This window comes from Marmota marmota, unplaced genomic scaffold, assembly GCF_001458135.2.
Source record: "Marmota marmota marmota unplaced genomic scaffold, marMar, whole genome shotgun sequence".
In the NCBI taxonomy this organism is placed as follows: Eukaryota; Metazoa; Chordata; class Mammalia; order Rodentia; family Sciuridae; genus Marmota; species Marmota marmota.
The window spans coordinates 14,219,411-14,245,158 of record NW_026000019.1 but is presented as its reverse complement, the minus strand read 5'-3'; the positions used below and the strand labels follow the sequence as shown (position 1 = coordinate 14,245,158).

The window sequence follows — 25,748 nt, the reverse complement described above, 5'->3', positions numbered from 1 at the left end:
CTCATTTCTTGGTAACCATTGGTCTTTTTATTGTCTTCATAATTTTTCCTTCCCAAATGTCCTCCAGTTCTGTTCATGCTGCCACAAATGACAGAAAATTTCATTCTTTTTTTATGGCTAAATGGTATTATTTCCTGATGGTAGAAATGTGGTTCTACCTACCTTTTGTGACTTCATGAACAGATAAATTTTCTTTTGTCTGTTCATCCATCTGTAGGTACCTGGGTTGATTGTCATGGTTATTGTGAATAGTGCTGTAATAAGCATGGGAGTGCAGAATGCACTTGGGACTGTTGGGGTAAATTCATATACAGTAAGGACATGATGGAAAGATTTGAGATAAGAATTGGAATGGAAAGAATTTGATGAACATTTTGGCCTGGAAAGGTAGTTGAGCAAAAGACAAAATTAAGAATGACTTCTAGTGGGGCTGGGGATGTGGCTCAAGTGGTAGCACGCTCGTCTGGCATGCGTGCGGCCCGGGTTCGATCCTCAGCACCACATACCAACAAAGACGTTGTGTCTGCCAATAACTAAATAAATAAATAAATAAATATGTTTTTTAAAAAAAAAAAAAGAATGACTTCTAGTGAATAACGAAGCTGTTAATTACATAATTCATATACTGAAAGAAGCCAACTTAAGGAGGTAGAGCAGAGGAAAAGAGTGCATTTAATTTGGGGTATTTTGTTTCCATGCCGGGACGTCCAGGAGTACATGTTGACGTCTGGGTTGAAGTGTAGTTTTCATTATCAAAGTGGATAGTTGACCCAAAGAAAGCATGGAAATTGAAGTGATAAGAAAATCAGTTTCAAAAGTTTAGCATGTCCAGGAAGTAGTTTAAAGTCTTGGAACCTCAGGCTCATGAAGTCACAAAAGGTAGGTAGAACCACATTCCTACCATCAGGAAATAATAAATAGCTGGCATTGATTAGTCTCTGACAGTGTCAGGCTTATGCTGCATTCTGCTGTGGATTATTTCGTTAGCCTTCATAATCTGACAGTGGAGGAACTGTTATCTCCATTTTACAGAGGATGTGTAGAGAAATGAAATTATATGCCCAGAGTCTTTCAGTTTCCTGACTAAACTAGTTTTTATTTTATGGACTGGGGGTGTTGCTCAGTGATAGAGCATTTGCCTAGCATGAGACCCTAGGTTGATCCCAGCACCAAAAAAGAAGAAGAAGAAGAAGTTGATATTTTTAAGTCCAGAAACCTGACCTAGAAACTCTTAAACCAATATGCCACACTCCAAGTTATGATTCTTTTTTAAAATTATTTATATTTTAGTTGTAGTTGGACACAATACCTTTGTTTTATTTACTTATTTTTATGTGGTGCTGAGGATTGAACCCGGGGCCTTGCACATGCTAGGCGAGCATTCTACCACTGAGCCTCAAGTATTATAAAGATTACAGGGCTGGGATTATGTGGCTCAGTGGTAGAGTGCTTGCCAAGCATGTGTGAGGCACTGGGTTCGATCCTCAGCACCACATAAAAATAAATAAAAACAAAGGTATTATGTCCGTGTACAACTAAAAAAATTAAAAAAAAAAAAAAAAGGACTACAGTGCAAGTTTTCCTTGCATACATTCAGTTCTTTTTCCTTTCTCCCAATGGTGACCTCCATTAGTAATTTGTATGTTTTTTGTATAAAATATGAATATATTTATGATTAACTCATTTTTATACAACATGACACATTAGTAGTTCTTATTCTTCTTACTTAATATCTTAACAATCTTTTCATATTACATGTGAAAAGCTTCCTAATTTTTCTGTTGGTTCACCAACTAAAGTGTTCCATTTTATGGATCTACCATAATTTCTATTTAACTAGTCTATTAATGGGCTTACATGTTATTCCAGTTTTCTGTTATTTTAAGAGCTTTCTATGGGCTAGGGTTGTGGCTCAGTGGTAGAGCGCTTGCCTCGCACATGTGAGGCACTGGGTTCAATCCTCAGCACCACATAAAAATAAATAAGCAAAATAAAAATATTGTGCCCATTTATAATTTAAAAATATTAAAAAAAAAAGAGGGGCTGGGTTTGTGACTCAGCGGTAGAGTGCTCACCTAGCACGTGCGAGGCCCTGAGTTCAATCCTCAGTATCACATAAAAATAAATAAACAAAGGTATTGTGTACAACCAAGAAATAAAGGAAGGGAGGAAAAAAAGAGCTTTCTAGCAGTTATTTTTCCTATGGTCTTTAAAATTTTCATGTATGGTTACACTCTGAAAGATTTACTGATATTCCTGATTCAATTATATTTATAAATTTATGTTTTTTAAAAACCAATTTTTTAAAATTGTTGATGGATCTTTATTTTATTTATTTTTATGTGGTGCTGAGGATCTAACACAGTGCCTCATACATGCTAGGCAAGCGCTCCACCACTGTGCTACAACCCCAGCCCAAATTTATGTTATTTTTATAATTTTTAAACATTCTAAATGTGATACTTTTTAAACAGATCAGATCTTCTTTATCTGAAAAGGTTTTTAAGGTGAAGGAAAGCGATATAATCAGCTTTGCAGGTGGATACTTAGTTGATTCATTTCTGTTTTCTATGTACTCTGCTGGAAGTTAGAAATACAAATAACTGTGAATGTTGTTTGTCTCCTAAAGGATACACCCACATAATATTGTTATTAAAAGAATAGGTGAGAACTGGGGTGTGGCTCAGTGGTAGGGCAATTTCCTAGCATGTGTAAGGCACTGGGTTCAATTCTCAGCACCATGTATAAATAAAAGAATAAAATAAAGGTCCATCAACGACTAAAATTTTATATATAAATAACTCTTTCAAAAGGATTGGTCTCATTATTTAAAAAAAAAAGAATAGATGAGGCTTTTGAGGTATAGAAGGTTGGTATATTTGATGGCTATTTTTCATGGAATTGAGGGTGGGCAAAGGAAATATTAACTTTAAACTTTATTTTGAAAGAATTTTAGGCTTATATAAAAGTAGTAGAAATAGTCACTCAGATCCTTCATTTAACATTTCTGAACCATTTGAGAATAGGTTGCAGACATGAGTGCCCATTACTCCATTGGATGCTTCCTTTAAAACTTAATTCCCTTCTACCAGGACACTCTCCAACATAACCACTTCAGCCATCAAAATCAAGATATTAACAATGACACAATATCACCATATAATCCATGAACTCTATTCAGATTTTGCCAGTTGTTTCTGGAGTGTTCTGTATAAATCCAGAATTCATTCTGGCATCACATGTTATGGTCAATTACTTCTTTTTAGCCTCCATCAATTTTTCTCTCTTTTTTTTAAATACCTTTATTTTAATTTATTTTTATATGGTGCTGAGGATTGAACTCAGGGCCTCACATGTGCTAGGCAAGCACTCAATCACTGAGCTACAGCCCCAGCCCAACTCCATCAGTCTTTAACAATTATTTATTCTCCTAAGATTTTATGAACTTAAAGTGTCTCAATCTGGGTTTATCTAATATTTACTCATGATTTAAAAATTTTGGCAAAATACCAGAGAGATGATATGTGTGCTAAGGTACATGATACAGATTTTTTGATAAGTCCCATTTCTGGTGATAACAACTTTTATCACTTGTTCAACATGATGGGTTTTGAAGTGCAGGGTTTCTCCAGTATAAAGTTAATAATTATTTTGTATTTACTAATGAGTACGTTTATAGGGAAATACCTTAGAATTATGTAAATATCCCATGCCTTATCAAATGTTCACCCACCAGTTTTAGCATTTATTGACAATTTTTGTCTGAATTATTATGATAGTTGCCAAATGGCAATTTTCTGTCTTGCTTCTCTATTGTCATTCTATTGTAGGGTAGACCTTTGCAACACTCCCCTCCCCACCCATACACACACGTTTCTTTAGTCATGTCACTATGAATTTACAGATTTAATTTACCCAGTTATGATTTATTAGTATTTTATTTTTATTTTTATTTGGCCAGAGGGAGCCCCTACAAACTAGCTCTTGTGTGCTTTTGGAATAGTTCATCATTCTCTGAGCATTTCCTTACAACTGGCATGTTGTTCCTTGCTCCTACCTTGGAGACAGCTAATGTAGAATGGTCTTTAGAAACCAATATATGGTTGTGCTCATTACTACCTAGTATCATTATTTTGGGGTTCTTTTGAAGTATAGACATAGGAAATGTATGTATGCATGTACACACACAGATATATACACATACATACATGACTTTTTATGCTTCTATGTATGTGTTAAGACCATTAAGGGCTGGGGTTGTAGCTCAGCAGTAGAGTGCTTGTTAAGCACATGTGAGGCCCTGGGATCGATCCTCAGACCACATAAAAATAAATAAAATAAAAGACATTGTGTCCAACAACAACTAGAGAAATAAATATTAAAAAGGAAAACGTCAATTGAAACCCGTAGGTTCAATTCTAATTCATGATGGAGTTTATTCTGACCATCTCCTTTTCTGTGTATTTAACTTCCTTCTCCCTCTATGAGAAACCTGGTTCCAGTTGTCCTTGGTCTATTTACTTGTTTCCTCAACTACCTACCCTCAACCCATGTTACCAAACTAAGCATGTTCCCTCTCTCCCTTCCCTGGGCACACTGGCCACAACTTCAGTCCTGCTACAGAGGAAAACATTTTCTGTAATCAAAATTAGTTCAGATATGAAAATAATATCCATAAATCAATTGTGTTTCTATACATCGATGATGAATCAGCTGAAAGAGAAATTAGGAAAGCTATCCCATTCACAATAGCCTCAAAGAAAATAAAATATTTGGGATTCAGTCTAACAAAAGAGGTGAAAGACCTCTGCAAACTACAGAACACTAAAGAAAGAAATTGAAGAAGACCTTAGAAGATGGAAAGATCTCCTATGTTCTTGGATAGGCAGAATTAATATTGTCAATATGGCCATACTTCCAAAAGCACTGTATAGATTCAATGTACTTCCTATTAAGGTTCTGATAACATTCTTCATAGAAATAGAAAAGGCAGTCATAAAGTTTATTTGGAAAAATAAGAGGCCCATAATAGCCAAAGCAATCCTCAGCAAAAAAAGTGAAGCAGGAGGCATCACAATATTAGACCTTAAATTATTATTTTTTTTTAATATTTATTTTTTTAGTTATTGGCAGACACAACATCTTTGTTGGTATGTGGTGCTGAGGATGGAACCCGGGCCGCACGCATGCCAGACGAGCGCGCTACCGCTTGAGCCACATCCCCAGCCCAGACCTTAAATTATACTACAGAGCTGTAGTAACAAAAATGGCATGGTATTGGCACCAAAACAGACATGAAGACCAATGGTACAGAATAGAAGACAGACAAATCCACATAAATACAGTTATCTCATACTAGACAAAGGCGCCATGAACATACTGGAGAAGATAGCCTCTTCAACAAATGATGCTGGGAAAACTGGAAATCCCTGTGTAATAAATGATACTACACCCTTATCGCTCACCCTGCACAAAACTCTAAAGTTGATCAAGGACCTAGGAATTAAACCAGAGACCCTGCATCTAGGAGAAGAAGAGGTAGGCCCAAATCGCCATCATGTTGGCTTAGGAACTGAATTCCTCTATAAGATTCCTAAAGTGCAAAAAGTAAAGTCAAGAATCAATAAATGGGTTTTTAAGTCCTTTAAGTATATGATTTTTATCAAACTAAAAAGCTTCTTCATAGCAAAAGAAACACAAGTATAGAAAGAGGGAGCCTACAGAATGGGAGAAAATCTTTGCCACCTGCACCTCAGAGAATTAATCTTCAGGATATATAAAGAACTCAAAAAAACCAATAGCCCAGTCAATAAATGGTTAAAGGAACTGAATAGACACTTCACATCAGAAATATGAATGACCAACAAATACATGAAAAACTGTTCAACATCACTAGCAATTAGAGAAATGCAAATTAAAACTACACAAAGATTTTATCTCCAGTCAGAATGGAAATTCTCAAGAATATAAGCAACAATAAATGTTGGGGAGGATGTGGGGGAAAAGGTATATTCATACATTACTAGTGAGACTGCAAATTGGTGCAACCACTCTGGAAAGCAATATGGAGATTACTCAGAAAACTTGGAATGGAACCACCATTTGACCTATTTATCCTACTCCTTAACATATACTTAAAGGACTTAAAAGCAGCATACTATAGTGATATGGCCACATCAATGTTCATAGAGCTCAATTCGCAATGCTAAGCTATGGAGCCAGCCTAGGTGCCCTTCAACGGATGATTGGATAAAGAAAATTCCATATATACGATGGAATATTACCACAAAGAAGAATGAAATTATGGCATTTGCCAGTGAATGGCTGGAACTGTAGACTATCATGTTAAGTTAAATAAGCCAATCCCCAAAAAACCAAAGGCTGAATGTTCTCTCAGATGTGCAGATGCTTACACACTATAAAGGGGCTGGAGGGAAGAATATAAGTTGATTGGATTAGACAAAGTGGGGATAAAGGGAAGGGAGGGGAGATGGGAATGGGAAAGACAGTAGAATGAATCAGACATAACTTTCCTGTGTTCGTATATGAATACACTACCAGTTTAACTGTACATCGTGTACAACTAAAGAATGGGAAGTTATACTCCATGTATGTATGGTACGAAGAACAAAATTTTTTTAATTAGTTCAGGAAAATAATAAGGTGGTATTTGACTCTTGGGAGTGAAACTAGGTAAAAGGAGCAGGATGAAAGGGAGAGGAGCGGGTTGAGGGAGAAGCTTGGTTTGTTTGATACTAGGGATTGAACCCAGGGATGCTTTACCACTGAGCTATATCCCGAGTTCTTCCCCAGTCCTACTTATATTTTTATTTGGAGACAGGATGTCACCAAGTTGCTGAGGCTGGCCTGAAACTTGTTATCCTCCTGCCTCGGTCTCTCAAGTTGCTAGGATTACAGACAGGTGTGCGCTGCTACACCAGATGGCAGTTTACCTTTTAGTATAAATCCTTCTGGACCTTGTAAAGTTTTATACCATATGCTTTTCTTATCTATTCAAAAAAATAAATGTGTAAAATATATTAAGTTCAGGATCTTTGCTGTCTGTGTCCTCTTAGCTGATTTTTTCCCCATTATTTAGGAAAGAATTTAGAATCTTTTGTTTTTTCCTTAAGTGTATTTGACTCCTTTCTGTCCTTTAGGAAACAATACTTGTTTCTATGGGAAGTGCTATTACTGCCGAGAAACAGAGCCAGCTTGTGCAGATGGAGACACAATGGAGGGATCTGTCACACTTTGGCTTCCAGATGTGTGGCCTCTGCAGAAACACCGACACCCCTGGGGCAGGACTTACCGAGAAGGCAAATTGGCCAGGTAAATACTTCTCTGAGCCACAGCTTAATTCTCCCCTGTGCCTCGTCAGGTGCCAATCCTGCATAGGAGCCAGTCATTCATTCTGTCCAAGAGTTTAAAAAAAAAAAAATAAGAACTGTCAGGTTAAGGGCAGAAGGCAATGCCAGTGTCCTTATGACAAAACCCTGAGATAAATCAACATTTAAAAGAAGGAAAGGTGTATTTTGGCCCTTATTTTAAATATTTCTGTTACTTTTTATATAGATCATAATTATTCATGGTTACTTGGCCACATTGCTTTGGGCCTGTGGTGACACAGTACCTCATATTAAAAGTAGATGGCAGGGGGCTGGGGATGTGGCTCAAGCTGTAGCGCGCTCGCCTGGCATGCGTGTGACCCGGGTTCGATCCTCAGAACCACATATAAACAAAGATGTTGTATCCGCCAAAAACTGAAAAATAAATATTAAAAAAAAAAAAAAAAAGTAGATGGCAGGGGAGGACACTCACCTCAAGGAAGCCCAGAAGCAAAGGGGGCAGGGAGGCTGGGGTCCCAATGGCTCTTCCAGTGGCTTAACTTCTCGGCCCCACCCCCTACAGGTTATACCACCTCCCAGTAGCTCTACATGTTGGCAACCAAACCTTCAACACATGGCCTTTGGGGAACATTTGAGATCCAAACTATAACATTCTGCTCCTGGCCCTGAAAGGCTGTGTCCATCTCATGGTGAAAAGTGCATTCAGTCCATTTCCAGGAATCCCTGAAGTCTTAACTATTTTAGCATTGCTGAAAAGCCCAAGTCCAAAGTCTCTCTGAGACTCAAGGCAAATTCTTAGCTTAAAAAAAACAAGTAATACACTTCCAAGATCAGTGGCACAGAGTAAACATTCCCATTCTAAAAGAGAGAAATAGAAAAATAGCAAGAAGGAATCAGAACAAAGCATGACCAAACTCCCAGCAGCACAAACATTAAATTGTTTAGCTCCATGTCTGGCATCTGGGGCATACATGATCTAGCTTCAATAGGCTTGGGCAGCCCCACCCTTACTGCTTTGCCGCATAGCCCACCTGGCCTCTCTTCAAAGCATGATCATTGCCTTCAGCTTCAGCAGGCATTCCCTATTCCTGGTATCTTTGCCCTCCCCACCTCATTTTTTTGCCAAACTGTTTTGCTGTTTACTGTAGTAAAGTACAACAAATAATGTACAGACTGTGAATAAACATAATGGAGCCAACAAACATCCATCCCCCCTCCCCCGCAGCCAGTACAACAAAACAAAGCAAACTAGAACATTTTCTTTAAGATTTTAAGCAAGTGAGATAATGTGTCATTGTCAGGTGACTATAAAAGGTAGAAAATGGCCATCAAGCAGCAATGGATCCTTATAGAAGTACAATAAGCAGAAATATAAACATTTTAATTGCTGTAGACCCCCAAATATCTCATAGAACTAGAATCACCAGGAGCTGAGGGTGTAGCTCAGTGGCACAGCATGTGCCATGCATGAGACCCGAGTTCAATCCCCAGCACTACAAATAAACAAAAATAATCTTGGGCTGAGAATGTGGCTCAGTGGCACAGCACTTGCCTAGCATGTATGAGGCCCTGGGTTTGATCCCTAGCACCATAAAATAAAGTTAAAAAAGAACTGGAATCACCATACTAATACATATTTTAGTACCTATTCAGAAAGCAGAACACAAGTCTATAAGAACACTAAGTCACCTTTCCCGTTGCTTTCTTTTGCAGGCACGCTTTGAAGTAACTATTACACAACATCATGGCAGTTCAGCAACTCTTAGTCTTTTTATATAGATCATAATTATTCAACAGAAGTAAATACTAGAAGAAATTTGAGGCTTCAATATAATTACCATGAGAAACATGGAAATTATTTTCTTATATGTTTTGAAAAGGGCAAAAGCTTCTTTCTGTTGTGCTGATCTTTCCCCAAATATCCATACCGGCCACTAAGTTGAGTGGTAGAATCCTGGGCCTCAGGCTTCAGGGGATACACTCCAGAGCAGAGAAAGAGTAAGCAATTGGGCCATATTACAGAAGGACTTGGTATTTTTTTTTTTTTTCTTTTCAGAAGCATTCCAGTATTGTCTCTTCAGCTTTACCATGTGCTTGACAAAGCTTGCAATTCTGGCATTTTAATAACCTGTACCTACAACAAATCGTGGAATTCTGCCCCCCACATTGTCATACAGATATGCCATTGTGTGAACATGAACATTCCACATAATTTAAGACAAGTGCCTCAAGGGTGGGAGCCTGCTATAGACTGAGAGCCAACATTTGGCCACAAGTTTCAAGGAAAAAATGTTTTGGGGGCAGGGAATTAAACCAAATGAAAACAAGAGCAGATCCCAAACCTCATAATTTGTTTTACCTAAACAAAACAATCTGGCCCAATTTAAACTCTAGGTTCATCACTGCAGATACAGTTTTGTGCTGCACTTAAAGTGAAACAGAGAGGAAGATCATTTTGGTGACTCTCCATGGCTTCTATAGACTCCTTTGTGATAAGCATGGCTATCCATTCACAAAGGCAAGGACAATGGCATGGTGTGAGGGTGGTCCTTCTGAAGGCCATGCCTCCCATCTGCTGCTAGAACATCTCAAAGGCATCTATCTGTATCTTCCATCTCCGGCTAAGCTGAAGTGTCATTCATTGCTTGCTTATCAAACCTGAATGTAACCAGACTTATTGACAGGTCTTTTCACAGGCCTTCATCAGCTTGCTCATCTTGGTCTTGAACTGTGCCACTGAGCCACCCTCCCCCACCACTTTCAGGTTCATGTGTCATTCTCCATCTTCACTCCCTCCTTGGGCTTCTCCAACATGGCTTGGTGGTAGTGGAAGAGACGGCATGAAGTACCTGGGTCTTAGTCCCACCATTCTCTTGCTTATTCCTGGCATCTCTAATTTCCTGGGGTCTCCATTGAAGCTTCAGTTTCACTCTCATACCTTTATGTATTCCCCTCTCAGGCTGTCCTTTGAAATTTGACTGTAACCCCCCAACTCTTAGATTCTGCATGCCTGCAAAATCAGAATCACTTATATGACACCATGGTCTGCCACTGCCTTGAGCAGTAGCCAGACCCACTTGATCTGTAGTTGCAGTGGCCTCTAAGTGCTTTGATGGCTGAACACAGAATGTTAGGGAAACAATTCCTTAGGCCCTGTGTGAACAGGGAGCCCCAGCCCCAGTGGTCTCTTCTCAAATGAAAGGTTTATACTTTTTCATCCTTTTGAACCTGTGATTATTGGGGTCTGGCTGATTCCATCTTTTATATTCTTCAGGTGCAAAGTACTTGGCTTCTTTTTAATGGCACTGATGTCTTCAGCATCTATACCCTCTTTGGCCTGCACTTTTCACACTTTTCTGGACAAACTGCAAAATTAAGAAATCTTTTATCTGCTTTTGGCTACCAGTTCTCACAGTAAAATTGGCTAAAAGCAGCCTGTAATGCCCATATTGCTCTCTAAATGCTGTGCTGCCTTGAAGTTTCCTTTGCCAGATAAACTAGTCTGTCACTTTGAACCCAGCTTCACACAAAGTCTTAGAGAATGAACAAAATGTAGACAAAGTTTTTACCAAAATTTTAACATAAGTGGCTTCTAGTCCAATTCCCAACACAGTCCTCGTTTCCCTCTGAAACCTTTACTTTCCTTTTGTCTGTCTTGTGAGTTTCTACCAGAATCTCCCATTAATCCCTGCTTTCAGCATTCCAAACTTTCTCTAGCCTGCTTCTTCACACTTTTCTAAACTCCTCTTGCAAACCAATTCCAAAGGTTTCTAAGCCATATCATAAGGTGTAGTCAAAGCAGCGACCCTACTTCTTGGTACCAGCTCTCCGTGTTAGTTTTCAATCATTGTGACAAAATACCTAAGATGATAACTTGGAAAGAGGAGAAATTTATTCTGACTTAACAGTTTCAGAGCCATGATTGCATGCCATGATCGCAGTTTCAGAGAGCATGGTTGGTTGGCTCTATTGCTTTTGGAACTGTGGGGAGGTATAACATCATGATGGGGAGTAAGTTGTAGAGGAAAACTGCTCACCTCATGGTAGCTGGGAAGCAAAAGAGTAAAAGGAGCTAGAGCCTCGACATCTCCTTTAAGGGCACACTCCTGATGCCCTGGCTTCCTTCCACCAGGCTCTGCCTCCTGATAGTGCCACAGACTGGTAACCAAGCTTTCAATACATGGCCTTTGGGGGACATTTAAGATCATAACAGCCAGATACATTGTTGGCACTCAGTAATTCTTGTGATGCTGCTTGCCATCAGGTGGGAGTATGATGAGAGCTACTGTGATGCTGTGAAGAAAACATCCCCATATGACTCAGGCCCACGCCTCTTGGACATCATTGACACCTCTGTCTTTGATTACCTGATTGGCAATGCTGACCGCCATCACTATGAGAGCTTTCAGGATGATGAAGGCGCTAGTATGCTCATCCTTCTTGATAATGCCAAAAGGTAAGGCCAGCAGGACTATCTTTTGTTCATTTCCATGCATAAAAGGATATTTTCAAGCATATTGTGTTAGCTTTCCATCACTGTGACAGGCACCTGAGATAAATCAACTTCAGAGGAGGAAAAATCTATTTTGGCTCATGGTTTCAGAAAGGTTTGCTGGCTCTGTTGCTTTTGAGCCTATGATGAGGTAGAGCATTGTGGTGGGAACACATGTTGGAAAGAAGGTGCTTGTGACAGCTAGGAAACAAAGAAACAGAAAGAGGCTGGGGTCCCAATGTTGACCTCAGTTCCTTCCATTAAGCCCTACCTCCTAATGCTTTCCTGACTCTCCAACAGTGCCACAGGCCAGTTGGCATTCCTTTAGCATGTGCACCCTTGCAGGCCACCTAGTCAGCTTTTTATTGCTCTGAAAAAATACTGGAGATAACTTAAAAGAGATAGGATTATTTTGGCTCATGGTATCATTCCATGGTCTTCATTCCTTCAGAACCTGTGGAGGGGCAGAACATCATGGGGAACATGTGGTGGAGGGTAGCTGCTAACCTTATGGTATCTGGGAGGGAGGGAGGGACAGCCGGACAAGCACTGGGAACATCTCCAGTGACCTACTTCCTTCAGCTGGGCCCTACCTCCTGAAGTTTCTATCACCTCCCAGGAGGACCACCAGCTAAACCAAGCCTTCAACCAGTGAGTTTTGGGGGAACTTTTCAGATCCATCTATAGCTGGTGTCCTGGAAAATATCCAGAAGACAATTGATATACACTGTCCTTCCCTACACCCTCAGGACTTTAAAAAATGGAAATTGTGGTCCACTTCACAGACAACTGGAAGTCATGGTTATTCATTTGTCATTGCCTACATCATTCTTTCTTGGTTATGATGTTTATAGAACATCAAATCTGAGAAATGCAGTTCTACTAGAAAGTGAAATGTATTTACTATTAAATTCTATCCCAAGGTTTGTGCAATTTAAAAATTTATTTGATAGGATATTTTGCTATTTTTGTGGCTAGCTAGGTCCAGGCTTTTGCTGTTACGAGGGGAAGAGTAATTGCATGGCGATGATATGTAAAGACAGATGACTTTTGTCTTGAATAAAACAAATTTATTCATTTTGAATAAATAGAATGTCCTTATTTTTATTTTTTAGGCCTAAGCTCTTTGGAGAGCACATTGTATTTTCATTTTGTACACTGGATGTATTTTCCATGGTGGCTGGCTCAGTACCATACTTTTAGTTACATTTAATAAGTAGTAAATAGAAAACTTCCTTGGAGCCCCAGAATTGTCCAGAGTGGGCCATGCTGTTAACACTGGATGCTAGGAATAAGTTGAGACGTGGCTGCTCGGCAGAGTGCTTGGCCAGAACTTGCAAATGACACTATCTATTATGTTGAACAACAGGTACCTCATGCTCCTTGAAAATGGTGACAGCTACCCAAGTGAAAGGCCAGCAAACACTGCCTTACCCTGTAAACCTATCACAGCAAAGCAAGTAGTGACCAGGGCTGTCTATATTCCTGAAAAATCTTTGTTCTTACTTGTGAAAATGATCATTTTGGGGATGGGGTTGTAGCTCAGTGGTAGAGCACTTGCCTCATATGGAAGGCACTGGATTCGATCCTCAGCACTACATAAAAATAAAAAAGGTATTATATCCAAATGTACAACTAAAAAAATATTTTTTAAAAATGAACATTTTGTTAAAAAATCTTATGCTTAGTGGTTAAGCACCCCTTGGTTCAACCCCCAGTAGCCCTCCAAAAGATCATACGTATTACAGTACATGTGCTTGATATATATCAGAGTAATTCCTTAGTTCATTTGAGCTGCTATAACAAAATACCTTATATCTCTTAATTTATAAGTAGCAGAAATGTATTGTTCACTGTTCTGGAGGTTGGGAAGTCCAAGAACAAAGTGCCCCAGATTTGGTGTCTGGTATGAGCCGGTCCTCATAGCTGGTGCCTTCTGTGTGTCCTCATGGGTAGAAGAGGTGAATAAGCTCCCCAGACCTTTTGTATGAGGGTACGGATCCATTCATGAGATTCCCATTAATCATAAAGGACCCCCTCTTGCATTGGGCGTTAGGTATCCCTGAGTTTAGAAGACAAAACATTTTACCTTTGTAGCCGCTATTCCTTTTGTTATTGGAAGGCCTGCACTGTACTGTGGATGGGTTGTCTCTCCATTTGTTAAGGTGAGCTGGGGAAACAGTAAAAGGTTGCCAGTTTTTCCAGCATCAGTTCTCCTTTCCTAACTCTGAATTACTGCTAATACCATTTTTATATCTGCCCCGAGTCAGTACTTTCTGAGCCTCTGGGAGCCATTTTCCAGTTTGAAGCTGTCCATATACTTACTTGCGGGGATCAGGGTATTGGTGATTTTGGAGTAGGACAAATGGTCATCTGCCTGTTTGAGGGAACCTAATATGAGCAGCCTTTATGTCTCTCACCACCCTTTAAAAGCTTTGCAAGTTTAGGGATTTTCACATCCTCCCTTTGGTCTGTGACCTCCATGCTGTGTTACCATGGTTATGATCCAGCACTTTGCAGTGTGTTGGCAGGAAAAAGTATCCTTGTAAATGAGTTTATTTGTTGTTTCCTACTTTGGTACAGGCTGTTACGGATCCTTGTCTAATTGGTCACACCCTACTTCTTTTGAATTTAAGTGATTTGAGTTGCTGGAGCATGAAATTATCTAGAGTCACATTTGAGTTTCTTATAAAATTTGCTGATGCTTTGAACCTAAGAAGAGAACTGGTATTTCTGCCTCATTCACTCAGTTTTCTTTAATTTTCAGCTTTGGGAACCCCTCGCTGGATGAGAGAAGCATCCTTGCCCCTCTCTATCAGTGCTGCATGTAAGTTACACTAGCACACGGTGCCTGCGGTGCCTTCCCTTCCAGGCTGTCAGAACCGTGGATCTGTTTTCTTGGCCTTAAAACTTCCTGCTCCCTGAGCAGTGATTTTCATACTTTTTCAGTCCAGAACCCTTAGAAGATCCTGAGATGAGGGTCAGGGAATGGCGGATGGGAAGCTCTTATGCTCTGGGCATTTGTGGCATAATTCTGAGTAAGTAAACTGGCCAGCATCTGAGCTTGACAGTCCCTCTGTGCTTAGTGCAGAGATCGATTTTCTTACTTTTCTAATTAGTTGCAGAGCAGGCTGCCTCTTGCCTACTGCCTACCTAGTGAATTCCACTTCACACACAGGGTGGTAAGAACTTTCCTTCTGAAATAAATAAAAGATCCTCTTTGGGGTTGGGGTTGTGGTTCAGTGGTAGAGCGCTTGCCTAGCACGCACGAGGCCCTGGGTTCAATTCTCAGCACCACATAAAAATAAATAAATAAAATAAAGGTATTGCTTTCGACTACAACTAAAAAATAAAAATAATGGAAGGCCTGCACTGTACTGTGGGTGGGTTGTCTCTCCATTTGTTAAGGTGAGCTGGGGAAAGAATAAAAGGTTGGAAGTTTTTCCAGCATCAGCTCTCCTTTCCTAACTCTGAATTACTGCTAATGCCATTTTTATATCTGCCCCAAGTCAGTACTTTCTGAGCCCCTGGGAGCCATTTTCCAGTTTAAAGCTGTTCATATACTTACGTTGGGGAATAGGGTATTGGTGATTTGGGAGAGAAAAAATTCTATTTTTTTAAAAAAGATCTTCCTTGGGCTGGGGATGTGGCTCAAGTAGCACGCTCACCTGGCATGTGTGAGGCGCTGGGTTCGATTCTCAGCACCACATAAAAACAAATAAAGATATTGTGCCCACCTAAAACTAAAAAATAAATTAAAAAAAAAAGATCTTCTTTAATTGGTGGCTTACTCTGTTATATGCTTCTATTAACAGAATATCACAGATTGGGTAATTTATAATAAACAGAAATGTATTGGCTCACAGTTCTGGAAGCTGAGAAGTCCAGTGTCAGAGCACTGGCATCTATTAAGGGCCTTCTTGCTGTGTCTTCATATGGTGAAGGCAGAAAGGCAATGAGAAGAGAGGGCCACCTTTCATAGCAGCATAAGAAAGCTCTGCCCTCACAGCCTGATCACCTCTTAAAAGGTCTCAACTCCTAATACTTTAACAGTGACAGTTCAGCTTTCAGCATGAGTTTCAGAAGGAATAAACATTGAAACCATAGAAGTTGGGCTGGGGTTGTGGGCACAGGTGGAGTGCTTGTCTAGCATGTGTGAGGCACTGGGTTCAATCCTCAGCACCACATAAAAATAAATACAAGTCTGTCAACAACTAAAAAAAAAAAAACTAAAAAAAAAAAATCATAGTAGTTGGTGAGATAATTAAGGAAAGTAGGTATCCTTAAAATAATTCTTTTTCTATTTATATTATTGTGAAACTTTTAAAATTAAAAGAAGGAAATTAAAAAGATCAATGAACATTTAAAGATAATTTTCTTAACACTGTAACACTATACGCTTCTAAGCATATAGTCTAATAATTCTCATAACACACACATTTTTGCTCCCCACAGACTTGGAGTAACTTTTTCTCCCCACCCAGCATATGAACATTTTTCCATGCTATTAAATTTTCAGAGCTGCCTAGTATTTCTTAGAATGGTTGAGCAATAATTGAACTATTTCCCAATTGTTGGACATTCAGATTGGTTCACATTTTCCTGTTACAAATAGCACTGCAGTAAACACGTGTAAAAAGCCAACATGTAATGTGGCTTACTGCTAACATAGAGGTAATTCCAAAACAGAAGTGATTTCTTTTTTGTTGTTTTAGTTAAAATATTATACATAATTTTTTTCTTTTACTTTTGCTGCCAAGCAAGATAACTCCATTTGACAGTGAGAGGTTTTTATATAATTGGTTCTAAAACTTTTTCTTCCAGCATTAGGGTTTCCACCTGGAACAGACTGAATTACCTAAAGAATGGAGTGCTAAAGTCTGCCTTAAAATCTGCCATGGCCCATGATCCCATCTCCCCTGTGCTCTCTGATCCTCACCTGGACGCTGTGGACCAGCGGCTCCTGAATGTCCTGGCCACCGTGAAGCAGTGCACTGACCAGTTTGGGATGGACACTGTGCTGGTAGAAGACAGGATGCCTCTGTCCCACTTGTAACTGTCAACAGAAAATAAGTGAAACTTATTTTTACAAAGATAGAGAAACAGCACAATCAATTCCAAATGGTATGAGATGGCTTTGGAAGTGCCAGCAGCAAGTTCTGGTGGTGGAGGACAGGGTGGCCTTGGGTGTCTTTGTTTTTTTCTATAGTGGAAGCAAAAGCAAAGACCACAAGTGTCAGAGCTTGGGATGTTCCTGCAGAAACACCTTCCAGCGTCCTCGGCAGTTGCCCATTTCTAGCAGTGGTCATCAGCATTGGTCAGTCTGTGTTCCCATACCAAAGGACAAACAGGTGTGACATTTGGATAAGTGAATGCTGGGATTGCTTCCAGAGTGTGTGTTTTGAGGAGAACCTTGTAGTCCTTTCTCCACACCTGTGAATTTTGTGGAAATACTTTAAGATCTCTTGTGTCTTTTTTACCAAGACTAGTCTAATTTGAAAGCTTACTGCCTCCTACGGAGTGGCGGCAAATAAAACTTTGTCTATTGAGCCAAAATAGCATTCTCTGTTGGAGGGGATATGTTTTTAAGATAAGATTGAAGGGAAGGGCAAAATTGGAAAGAAGTTCAGGTTTTTGGGCAATTGGGTAGTATGGTTTTGATGATCTTAACGGAGGGAAGTAGAGAGACACCTGGTAGAACCAGAATCTGGAAGATGACAGGTTTCCCTGTATTTAAGTTCTTAGGTGTGTAAAAGCAAATATGACTTTTACCTAGGTAAAACCTTCATTCCCACAACTGTGTCCAAATTAACCAAAAAAAAAAGGTCTCTAGAGAAAATTATTTTACAACTCAAACATGACTCTTTATGGAGAATTTTATTTTCCTCTTTTGCCTAAAGCAGCTGGCAGATCCTTTCCAAATTAACAAAGCTAACTGAAATAATACCTTGAATAAGTTAGGCTGCCTGTGATCTCTGTCATCTTCACTTCTTTCTTGAAATGAATTTCCACCATTGCCTTTAAGACATTTGGTCATTGAAATTGATGTTTTTGTGAGAAAAGGCAGCTCTTCTGCAGAGGACAGTGTACACCCTGGTGGTGGCTGGACAGAGCTGTGACTTGGGCCACACAAAAGACTGGAATCAAAAAACTGTAAGCCTTCTGAGCCTTGAAATTAAGGAGGTTGACAGAAGGAGCCTGAAGATTTTGGTTTATATCAAATCCTGATTTCATTGCTTAGTCTCATTTGGATTTTTTAACCCATGGTATATAATCTCCTCTTGGCACTCTCAATTCAGACTGTTGAAATGCAGATTCTGGAGTGTCCACAACTATAGAAAATTAATCGAGCAGAGCTGGGCAGGCCTGGGACACTCACGCTTCTGTGCATTCAGAGACCAGTGCCCTGCTGCATCTTGACCAGATGCTGTTGAAGTTTTGTACCGCTGCCAAGCATACACTAATATTTAAACAGAGTGGTCGAACACATTTCATGACAGCCATTGGAGACCAGTTTTGGGTGACCAAAAACAGCTTTCAAATTTATGCCCATTTTCTCACACTGAAAGATAACTGGGTACTTGTAAGTACTTTAAAATGACATGGAATTAGGAAACTTTTATACTTTTTATATACATCTTGAGGTGGTTATAAGAATAGACCAAGTTTTTAAAAGGGTATTGATTTAAGAGGACAGATGTTAGCAAACAACGCTGAAATAGTGTTGACAAAGAAGTATTAATCCCAGTTGTAAGACCACTTGCTGTGTGAGCCCAGGAACTTCACAGTCCACCTTGGTTGATGCTTAACCTCAAACTTCTAAGAGCCAATAGAACGGACACCAGTATGCTCTGCTGTACTCTGCTCAGGAGTGTTCATGGAACTAAATTATGGATTAGTGTTCTTTTCAAATATATGCTGCCTTTGGTGTACAACAATGAGATGAATAAGAATTGTTCTCAGAACAGGAAATTTATTCATAACATCAAAGGCAGAAGATTCTGCTAAGGGCAAAAACAGGAGGGAAAGCTTTTTTGGCAAATGTTCTATCTGACACATGCCTGTATTCCTAGCTACTCACAAGACTGAGGCAGGAGGATCATAAGTTCAAGGCCAGCCTCAGCAACTTAGGGAGACCCTGTATCAAAATAAAAACAGCAGAGAATGTAGTTGAGTGGAAGGGTGCCACTGTACCCAGTACTGTGCAAAAAAAAAAAAAAACATGTTTTCTTCAGAGCATTTGTAGAAATTATACCATTTCATTCTTTTCAAACTCATGTTCTTAAAATGTGTTCAGAGCCATAGTGGTCAGAATTAGAACTGAGCTGACATGCTGAGAACATAAATTTATGTTCTAAGTTAGAATTGGATTAAGCTGGAAAAGTGTGTTTAGGTCAATCTTAGAGAAAACTCACCATAAGCTTATAGCCCTAAAACACAAATACTATGTTCTGTTTAAAAAAGATCTTTTTAAAAGTTTTGTAACACTGGCCTCCTTTGCATTTGTTATTAGAATCTGGAGCTATTGCAGTCAAACCATTGGAGGGTTTTTGTCAGCTCTAAGTTAGGTATGCCCACTGAACATCTAGATAGATGCAGATATATTTAATACTATAAAAATAGGAAAATCAGAACTGATTGTCATTTTTGCTCTCCTCCTCTCCTCCCACTTCTTAAAAATGTGTTTTCCAAAATTTGTAGAAATTTGGGCATATAGTTTTCATTTTTAAACTGTTCTTTAATGATATAAGACTGAATTGTGATTTGGCAGGAAAGGTATAAATAATTCTCTGTGCAAAAAAATTAATATTGTTGAATATAGTTTAAGGCATTTCTCCCTATTGGCATTCAGGGTTAATATGTCAGATGAAATGTAAGAAGAAAATGGAGGAAGTAGAGCACATTTTTTTGCATATTATTTTGGGGAAAGTCAAATCCTGTACAAGCCAATTTTTTAATGTCACTTGAAGGCAGCATTTTCTTCCACAGAAATCCGTCTTTTCTTTAAAAAAGAAAAAAGCACTTTGGCCTTTCCTTCCCATGCACTGTATTCCCCCAGCCTCCCTTCCCAGTCTTCCCCGTATCTATTCTCTTTGCCAAGTAACTGATCACCCTTTGGGGATGGTAATGCCTCCCTTGGTGAGTTGTCTTGTGCAAGCCGTCCTGTGATCTTGAGCTTCAGGAAACATGGGTGAAGTTGTTTGTATTTGATAGTCACATAATTCTAGCAAGGAAAATGTATTTATTTTGACACAGGAAAACTCTGGCTTACATTGCAGAAGGACTTGAAGTTTATAAAATGTTTTCTTCTCAGTCTCTGTGTGTGGACCTTCAGTAACACATAGATCATCCGTTCTGCACACACCTGCCAGGCAGGCCTGGTAAGCCAGGTGGGGACACCTGTCCCCCGGAAGCTTGCTTGGGGTTGGGAGGTGAGGGCTGGGGCAGCTTTTCTTCCTTCCACTCCTTCAGTCTGGGCGAGAATAGGGTTTGGGTACTGTACTGTGCTCTTCAGAAACAGAACATTGGGGGAAACAAAATATTACTCGGAAGCTAATTTATTCGCTTAAAAGGAGGTGTAAGAATCACCACCCTCATGTTTGATCTGCCAAGGATTTCCTCTCAGAGCTGTTGCACAAATAGAGGATGTACTTGGTAAGACACCACACAATACAACTAATGTGTTCTATGGGTTTTGATGCTGAAAATAAAAGATTTTAATAAATATTGGGGTATCATCTTTTCCTATGAATCTTTTTTCCTGACTTTCAGGATTTTACCAATGTTTTCTATTCCAGTTTCCTCCTTGTTTTTGGCGAATAGATTCTATCTTTTGCCCCCACTTAAACTTCCACAGGATTACTTCACAGCATCTTATGGATAAGACCTTTGAATTTCCTTACTAATCTAAAGGTCCCTACAGTTGTAACTATACCAAGTTTCTCATAGAATCATTTATCGTAGGGTCAGGCATGGTGGCATATGCCTGTAATCCCAGCCACTGAAGCTGGAGGATTGCAGGTTCGAAGCCAGCCTCAGCAACTTATCAAGGACCTAAGCAACTTAGCAAGGCCCTATCTCAACATAAAAAATAAAAGGCTGGGATGTGGCTCAGTGGTTAACCACCCTTGGGTTCAATCCCTGGTACAAAAAAGAATCCTCATTGCTTTTTGTATATTAGTAGTTAACTTCATTCTTGCATCTTAGAGGTAAGCATTTTGAGTTCTGAAGAACTTGTCAACATAGTACCATACAGGCAGAAGAGAAGGCTGATTGTCCTGATTAGAATTCTTAGACACACAGATTTTTAACTTCTGACATGGAAATTCATCCTAAACCTCAACCAGACAGCTGTGCAGAGTTCTTGAGATTTTCCCCTTGAGTTGGGGTGTATCTGCCAGTTTGGTCGTGTGTCCTTAAATACATGCAGGAGGCCAAAGCCTGATTTGTGTTCCTCACAGGCTCACCACATACAAATCCTCTTGCAGGCTAAATTTCAGGGTCTGTGTGCTTCTCAATTGTATTAGAATGACTGGTATTAGAATTTGAAAAGGGCAGCCAGGAGTGAGGGGAGATGTTCTGTTACTGGATGGATCTTACCTATTGTGTTTGCCTAAAAAACAACTTCCTGCAGCCCTCATTTTGTAAGATTGGTTTCCATAGTGGGGTTTTGTGGGGTAAGTAGTAATAAAAACCCCAGGGAACCATGGCATTAAGTCACCATTTGTAAGGTTTTGGTCTTGCGTAGACATTGGATATTGTGCTGTGAAATGGAAATGACAGTGACATCCACTCTTACTAAAGAGCCCCTAATCTCATCCTGACAGAGGAGAACTTTATGAGCCACCAAATGCTTCAGGAGTGATGTAAATTAACTTGAAAATGAAGGAGCAGGAACGCAGCAGGTGTGGGGTTGGCAGTAGGCACACAACAGAAGGGGACGTAGATCCAGACTTGACAGGTGGCGTGTGCCCCTCGCTGCACAAATGTAGAGTGTCCCAGGCCTCCAATAAGTTTAGAACCTGAGTGGCCAGGAAGACCCTCAGGAGTGTCCATGGTCTCATCAGGAAGCCTGGCTGTGCCCTGCCTCTAGAGAGGTCAGGTTCCACCCATGATGCCCCCCAGTGTACTGTGGCAGAGATGTTAAAGCAACTATTGGCTTATAGATGAACCAGGAAACATTCATCTCCTGTTTTCAGAGTTTTATTGATTGAGAGAGAGAGACTTGATTTGTACCCAAAGATCGTTTTCAAGACAGATGGTTCTGTTACCGCTGTTGGCCGGTGAGGAGTCCTTGCTTCCCCAATGTTGAAGAATAACACCAGAAAACCACGCCGAGGCAAGGTCAGAGTAGAAATTAGAAGTTTATTAAAGGACTGCAGAAAAGACTTCTCCCTGAGGAAGAAGGGGACCCAAGAGGTGGAATCCGTGGAAGTGCGGTTGTCTCCCCTTTTTATAGTTTTGGTGATGGAATGTAAGGGGAAGGCCCGAGGGGTGGGACACAGGTGGGCCAAACAAGTAATCTGGGCAGGAAGGACTTCATTATCACTTCTTGGGATGGGCTATCTCCAAATCTGTTGGGGCTGTTCCCACGGTTCTATTAACATTTCTTTGGGGTGGACTTTGGCCTAGGGCCTTTCCGGGACTTCATTAACATTTCATGAGTTGTCCTGCGTTTCGTTGTCAGCATGGCCTCCATTTTAGATTTCACTTGATATGATATTAGACCCAATTTACCTAACTACACTGACTACCTAACTTTAAATCTGGCTTCAGTTCTGCCCACCTTCAGCAAGTTTGGGAGTATCCATAAAGCTTGTTCTACTCAGATGACTTCAGAAAATGTGTCACATACCCACTTTATTTTAGGAAGACATTATTAAAATGAAGATTTTGATTCTGTAAGTCCAAGAGTCTGAGAGTGCCTTTCTGACAAGCTCCCACACAGTGCCAATGCCAGGATGCTTGCTGAGGAATCCTAGCTGTTTGTAGTTCTCACAATAGCCTCTAGATGTCCCCATCATCCATGAGCTCTTGTTCTTAGATACTACAGCCACTACTCTCCAGCCTCTGAGAATACTGTGCTAACAGTTTGTTGAAATATTCAGAGATTTGTCTAGATACTGGTGTTTTAAACTCAGGCACTCGACCACTGAGCCACACCCCAACCCTATTTTTTACTTTATTTAGAGACAGGGTCTCACTGATTTGCTTAGTGCTTCACCATTGCTGAGGCTGATTTTGAACTCAAGAGCCTCCTGCCTTAGTCCGGAGCCACTGGGATTAAGGTATGCACCACCACACTCAGTTCCCCTCTTTTTTTTTTTAGGAAAAAAAGTTTCTTGAAATCAAGTTCCTGTCAACCTAGTTTATTTACCATTAAATGCTAAATCCAAACCAGAGCATCTCAGAAATTAGCAGTTATCACTAGATGACAGTTGTAAGTAAAGATAGTTGTTTCCATAGTCTTAAAACTTGTTTTTGTTTTGTTTTTTGTACTGGGATTGAACTGAGTGGCACATAACCACTGAGCTACAGTCCCAGATGTTATTTTTTATTATTTTTTTTAAATTTTGAGACGGTCTCTTACTAAGTTTCTTTAGGGCCTCACTAAATTGCTCAGGCTGGCTTTGAACTTGAGATGCTTCTCCTCAGCCTCCCAAGCCGCTGGGATTACAGCTGAGGGCCACTGGTTTGTTATCGGTAATTTGAGAGTAAGTACAAGAGATTGAACCCAGAGCTTTATGCATGCTAAGCAGACTCTCTACCATGAGCTTCACCCTAGCCCTGTTATTAGTAATTTTATCACCATAAATTCACCTATAAATATCAATATTAACTAATGGCAAGCAAGCTTCCTCCAGTAGTCTATTTTATATATTATATAAATAAATATGTATGAAAATAAAGTATTGAGTGTTTATGATGCACTCAAATTAGCTCATTTAATCTTAGCAGCATTCCCATGACTGTTTTATGGGTGGGGAAATTGAAGTTACACAAATAGAAAGTGGTAGAACCTGTTTAGTTATTCACTATGCTAGATTGCCTTTCATGCTCAAACAATATTTGCTGAATAAGTTAATGTTTTTAGTTTTCAAATAAGCAGAAAGATATATATTAGCTCCTTGCCACTATAACAAATACCTGAGATAATTATAAAGGAAATTTTATTTTGGTTCATGGTGTGGGAGATTCTATCTATGGTCAGGGAGACCCATTGCTTTTAGGCCTCTGGTTGGGGGAAGATGGAAGCAGTGCATCATGGCAGGAATATGTGGCAGAGCAGAACTGCCCACTTCATGGTCAGGGAGCAAAAAAGGAAGAAAACAGGATCCCATAGTCCCTTTGTCATATCCAGTTATTCAAAGACCTCCCACTGGCCTCCAACTACCTCCCAATAGCACCAAGCTGAGGACCAGTTCTCTACCATGGGGTCTTGGGGTGGCACTTAGATCCAAACTACAAGGCTGGGGATATAGCTCAGTTGGTAGAGTGCTTGCCTTGCATGCACAAGGCCCTGGGTTCTATCCCCAGCACCACCACCATACACACACACACACACACACAAAAATCCAAACCAAGGTTAACTATCCTCTGAATGATTCTACTTGGTTTTTCCAAGTAAGTCATGCTGTACTGGTGCCTTAGCTGCTGCTCTGAAAAGTTTGGGTTCCCTTTTGACATCACTGTGAGACACAAAATACATAACTTTGCTTGTCAACTGAGCTTTCATGGTATTCTGACAAAGGTGCTTATCTGGCCTCTGTGGCTATTTGAATAAAAAGGCAAATTTGGTGAGCTGTTGAGATTGGAGCAGCCCCTGGCATTGAGTGTGATCTAAGATTGGCATGAACCGAGGGGGCAGTTTGTGATGTTTGCAAGGTCTGGTGCTCAGATTCACTGACCAACTGGAGAGCCCAGCCTCAAAGTCACTAAACAAGATAGTGGCCAGGTAGGTCCCTTGATCTGTCTCTACAGTGGTTTCCAATGAGGACAAGATAACTCTGAAACTTAAAACAATCTGTCCTGTGCTCCATATTATGAAGAAGGAAATCCAAGGGAAAGAGGCCCTCAAAGGCATGCTGGTGGTGTCTGATGGCTGCTCATAGTCACAAACACTTGAAAGTTACAAACCTAGCTGAGAGTGTACTGAGCATGTAGCCTTCTTTTTCATGAGATATAATTACTCAACAGGAGACCTCATGATTTCCCCATAACTTGGAGGGTGGTTTCCAAACCCCAAATAGCTCCAAACTTGAAACCTTCAGCTTCCTCTTGTTTTTGGTGGAAGCCTGCTGATTATTTGCAGAGGGCCACCTCCGCCAGACAGGATTCTTCCTGCGTGCGTTCTTCCCAGGGCCTCTGCACAGTTGACTCCCCTGGCTGAGAGGGTATCCCCAGCTTCCTCTAATAGTTTGGCAGGAAGTTGACTGTAGACGAAGGGGCCAGGCACGAAGGTGTGTCCTTATTTGGTAGACCTCAGATGGGCCAACAGAGCTACCCGAAAATAATAATGATTGACAGTGGGCATTTCAAGGCCTGGTGTCACCGCCTTTGCAACCGCAGGCGTGCCCCAGAAACAGACTACCCTGGAAGCTGGCGGGGTGGACAGGACCTATCCCGGGACACCAGCCCGGGTTTCGGTTCCCGCCCGGGTCACGTGTTGAGAGAGCAGGCAGCCGGGCCGGCCGGTCGCCATAGCAACAACCACCCCGGGCCCACGCCCGCCTCACGGCCCCGCCCGGGCCTTAAAGAGCCGGAGCGGCCGCGGCGGGAGGCGGCAGAGCCCGGCCATGCCTCGCGTCCCGCGGCCCCCGCTCTGGCCTCGGGCTCCTGCTGCTGCTGCCGCTCGCCGCCGCACCTGGCACGCGCGCCGAGAGGCCGTCGGGAGGGGACCGGACGAG

General features: G+C 40.6%; 2 protein-coding genes across 4 annotated transcripts in view; both read left to right on the top strand.

The window, feature by feature from the left end:
- Fam20b (FAM20B glycosaminoglycan xylosylkinase) overlaps positions 1 to 17,390 on the top strand; it is a 46,877-nt gene extending 29,487 nt beyond the window's left edge. For 2 of the 3 annotated variants that reach the window (XM_015491756.2, XM_015491758.2), the window contains 4 exons: positions 7,161 to 7,332; positions 11,614 to 11,805; positions 14,609 to 14,668; positions 16,666 to 17,390. In XM_015491756.2, the coding sequence (XP_015347242.1) occupies positions 7,161 to 7,332; positions 11,614 to 11,805; positions 14,609 to 14,668; positions 16,666 to 16,897 (656 nt within the window). In that variant the 3' untranslated portion in view covers positions 16,898 to 17,390. Of the gene's footprint in view, positions 1 to 7,160; positions 7,333 to 11,613; positions 11,806 to 14,608; positions 14,669 to 14,790; positions 14,880 to 16,665 lie in introns of all 3 variants that reach the window. The other variant, XM_015491757.2, reaches the window with a different exon arrangement.
- An 8,169-nt stretch (positions 17,391 to 25,559) lies between these two features.
- Tor3a (torsin family 3 member A) overlaps positions 25,560 to 25,748 on the top strand; it is an 11,792-nt gene continuing 11,603 nt past the window's right edge. Inside the window, exon 1 of the mRNA XM_048809949.1 lies at positions 25,560 to 25,733. Within this exon, the coding sequence (XP_048665906.1) occupies positions 25,638 to 25,733 (96 nt within the window). The 5' untranslated portion in view covers positions 25,560 to 25,637. The remainder of the gene's footprint in view (positions 25,734 to 25,748) is intronic.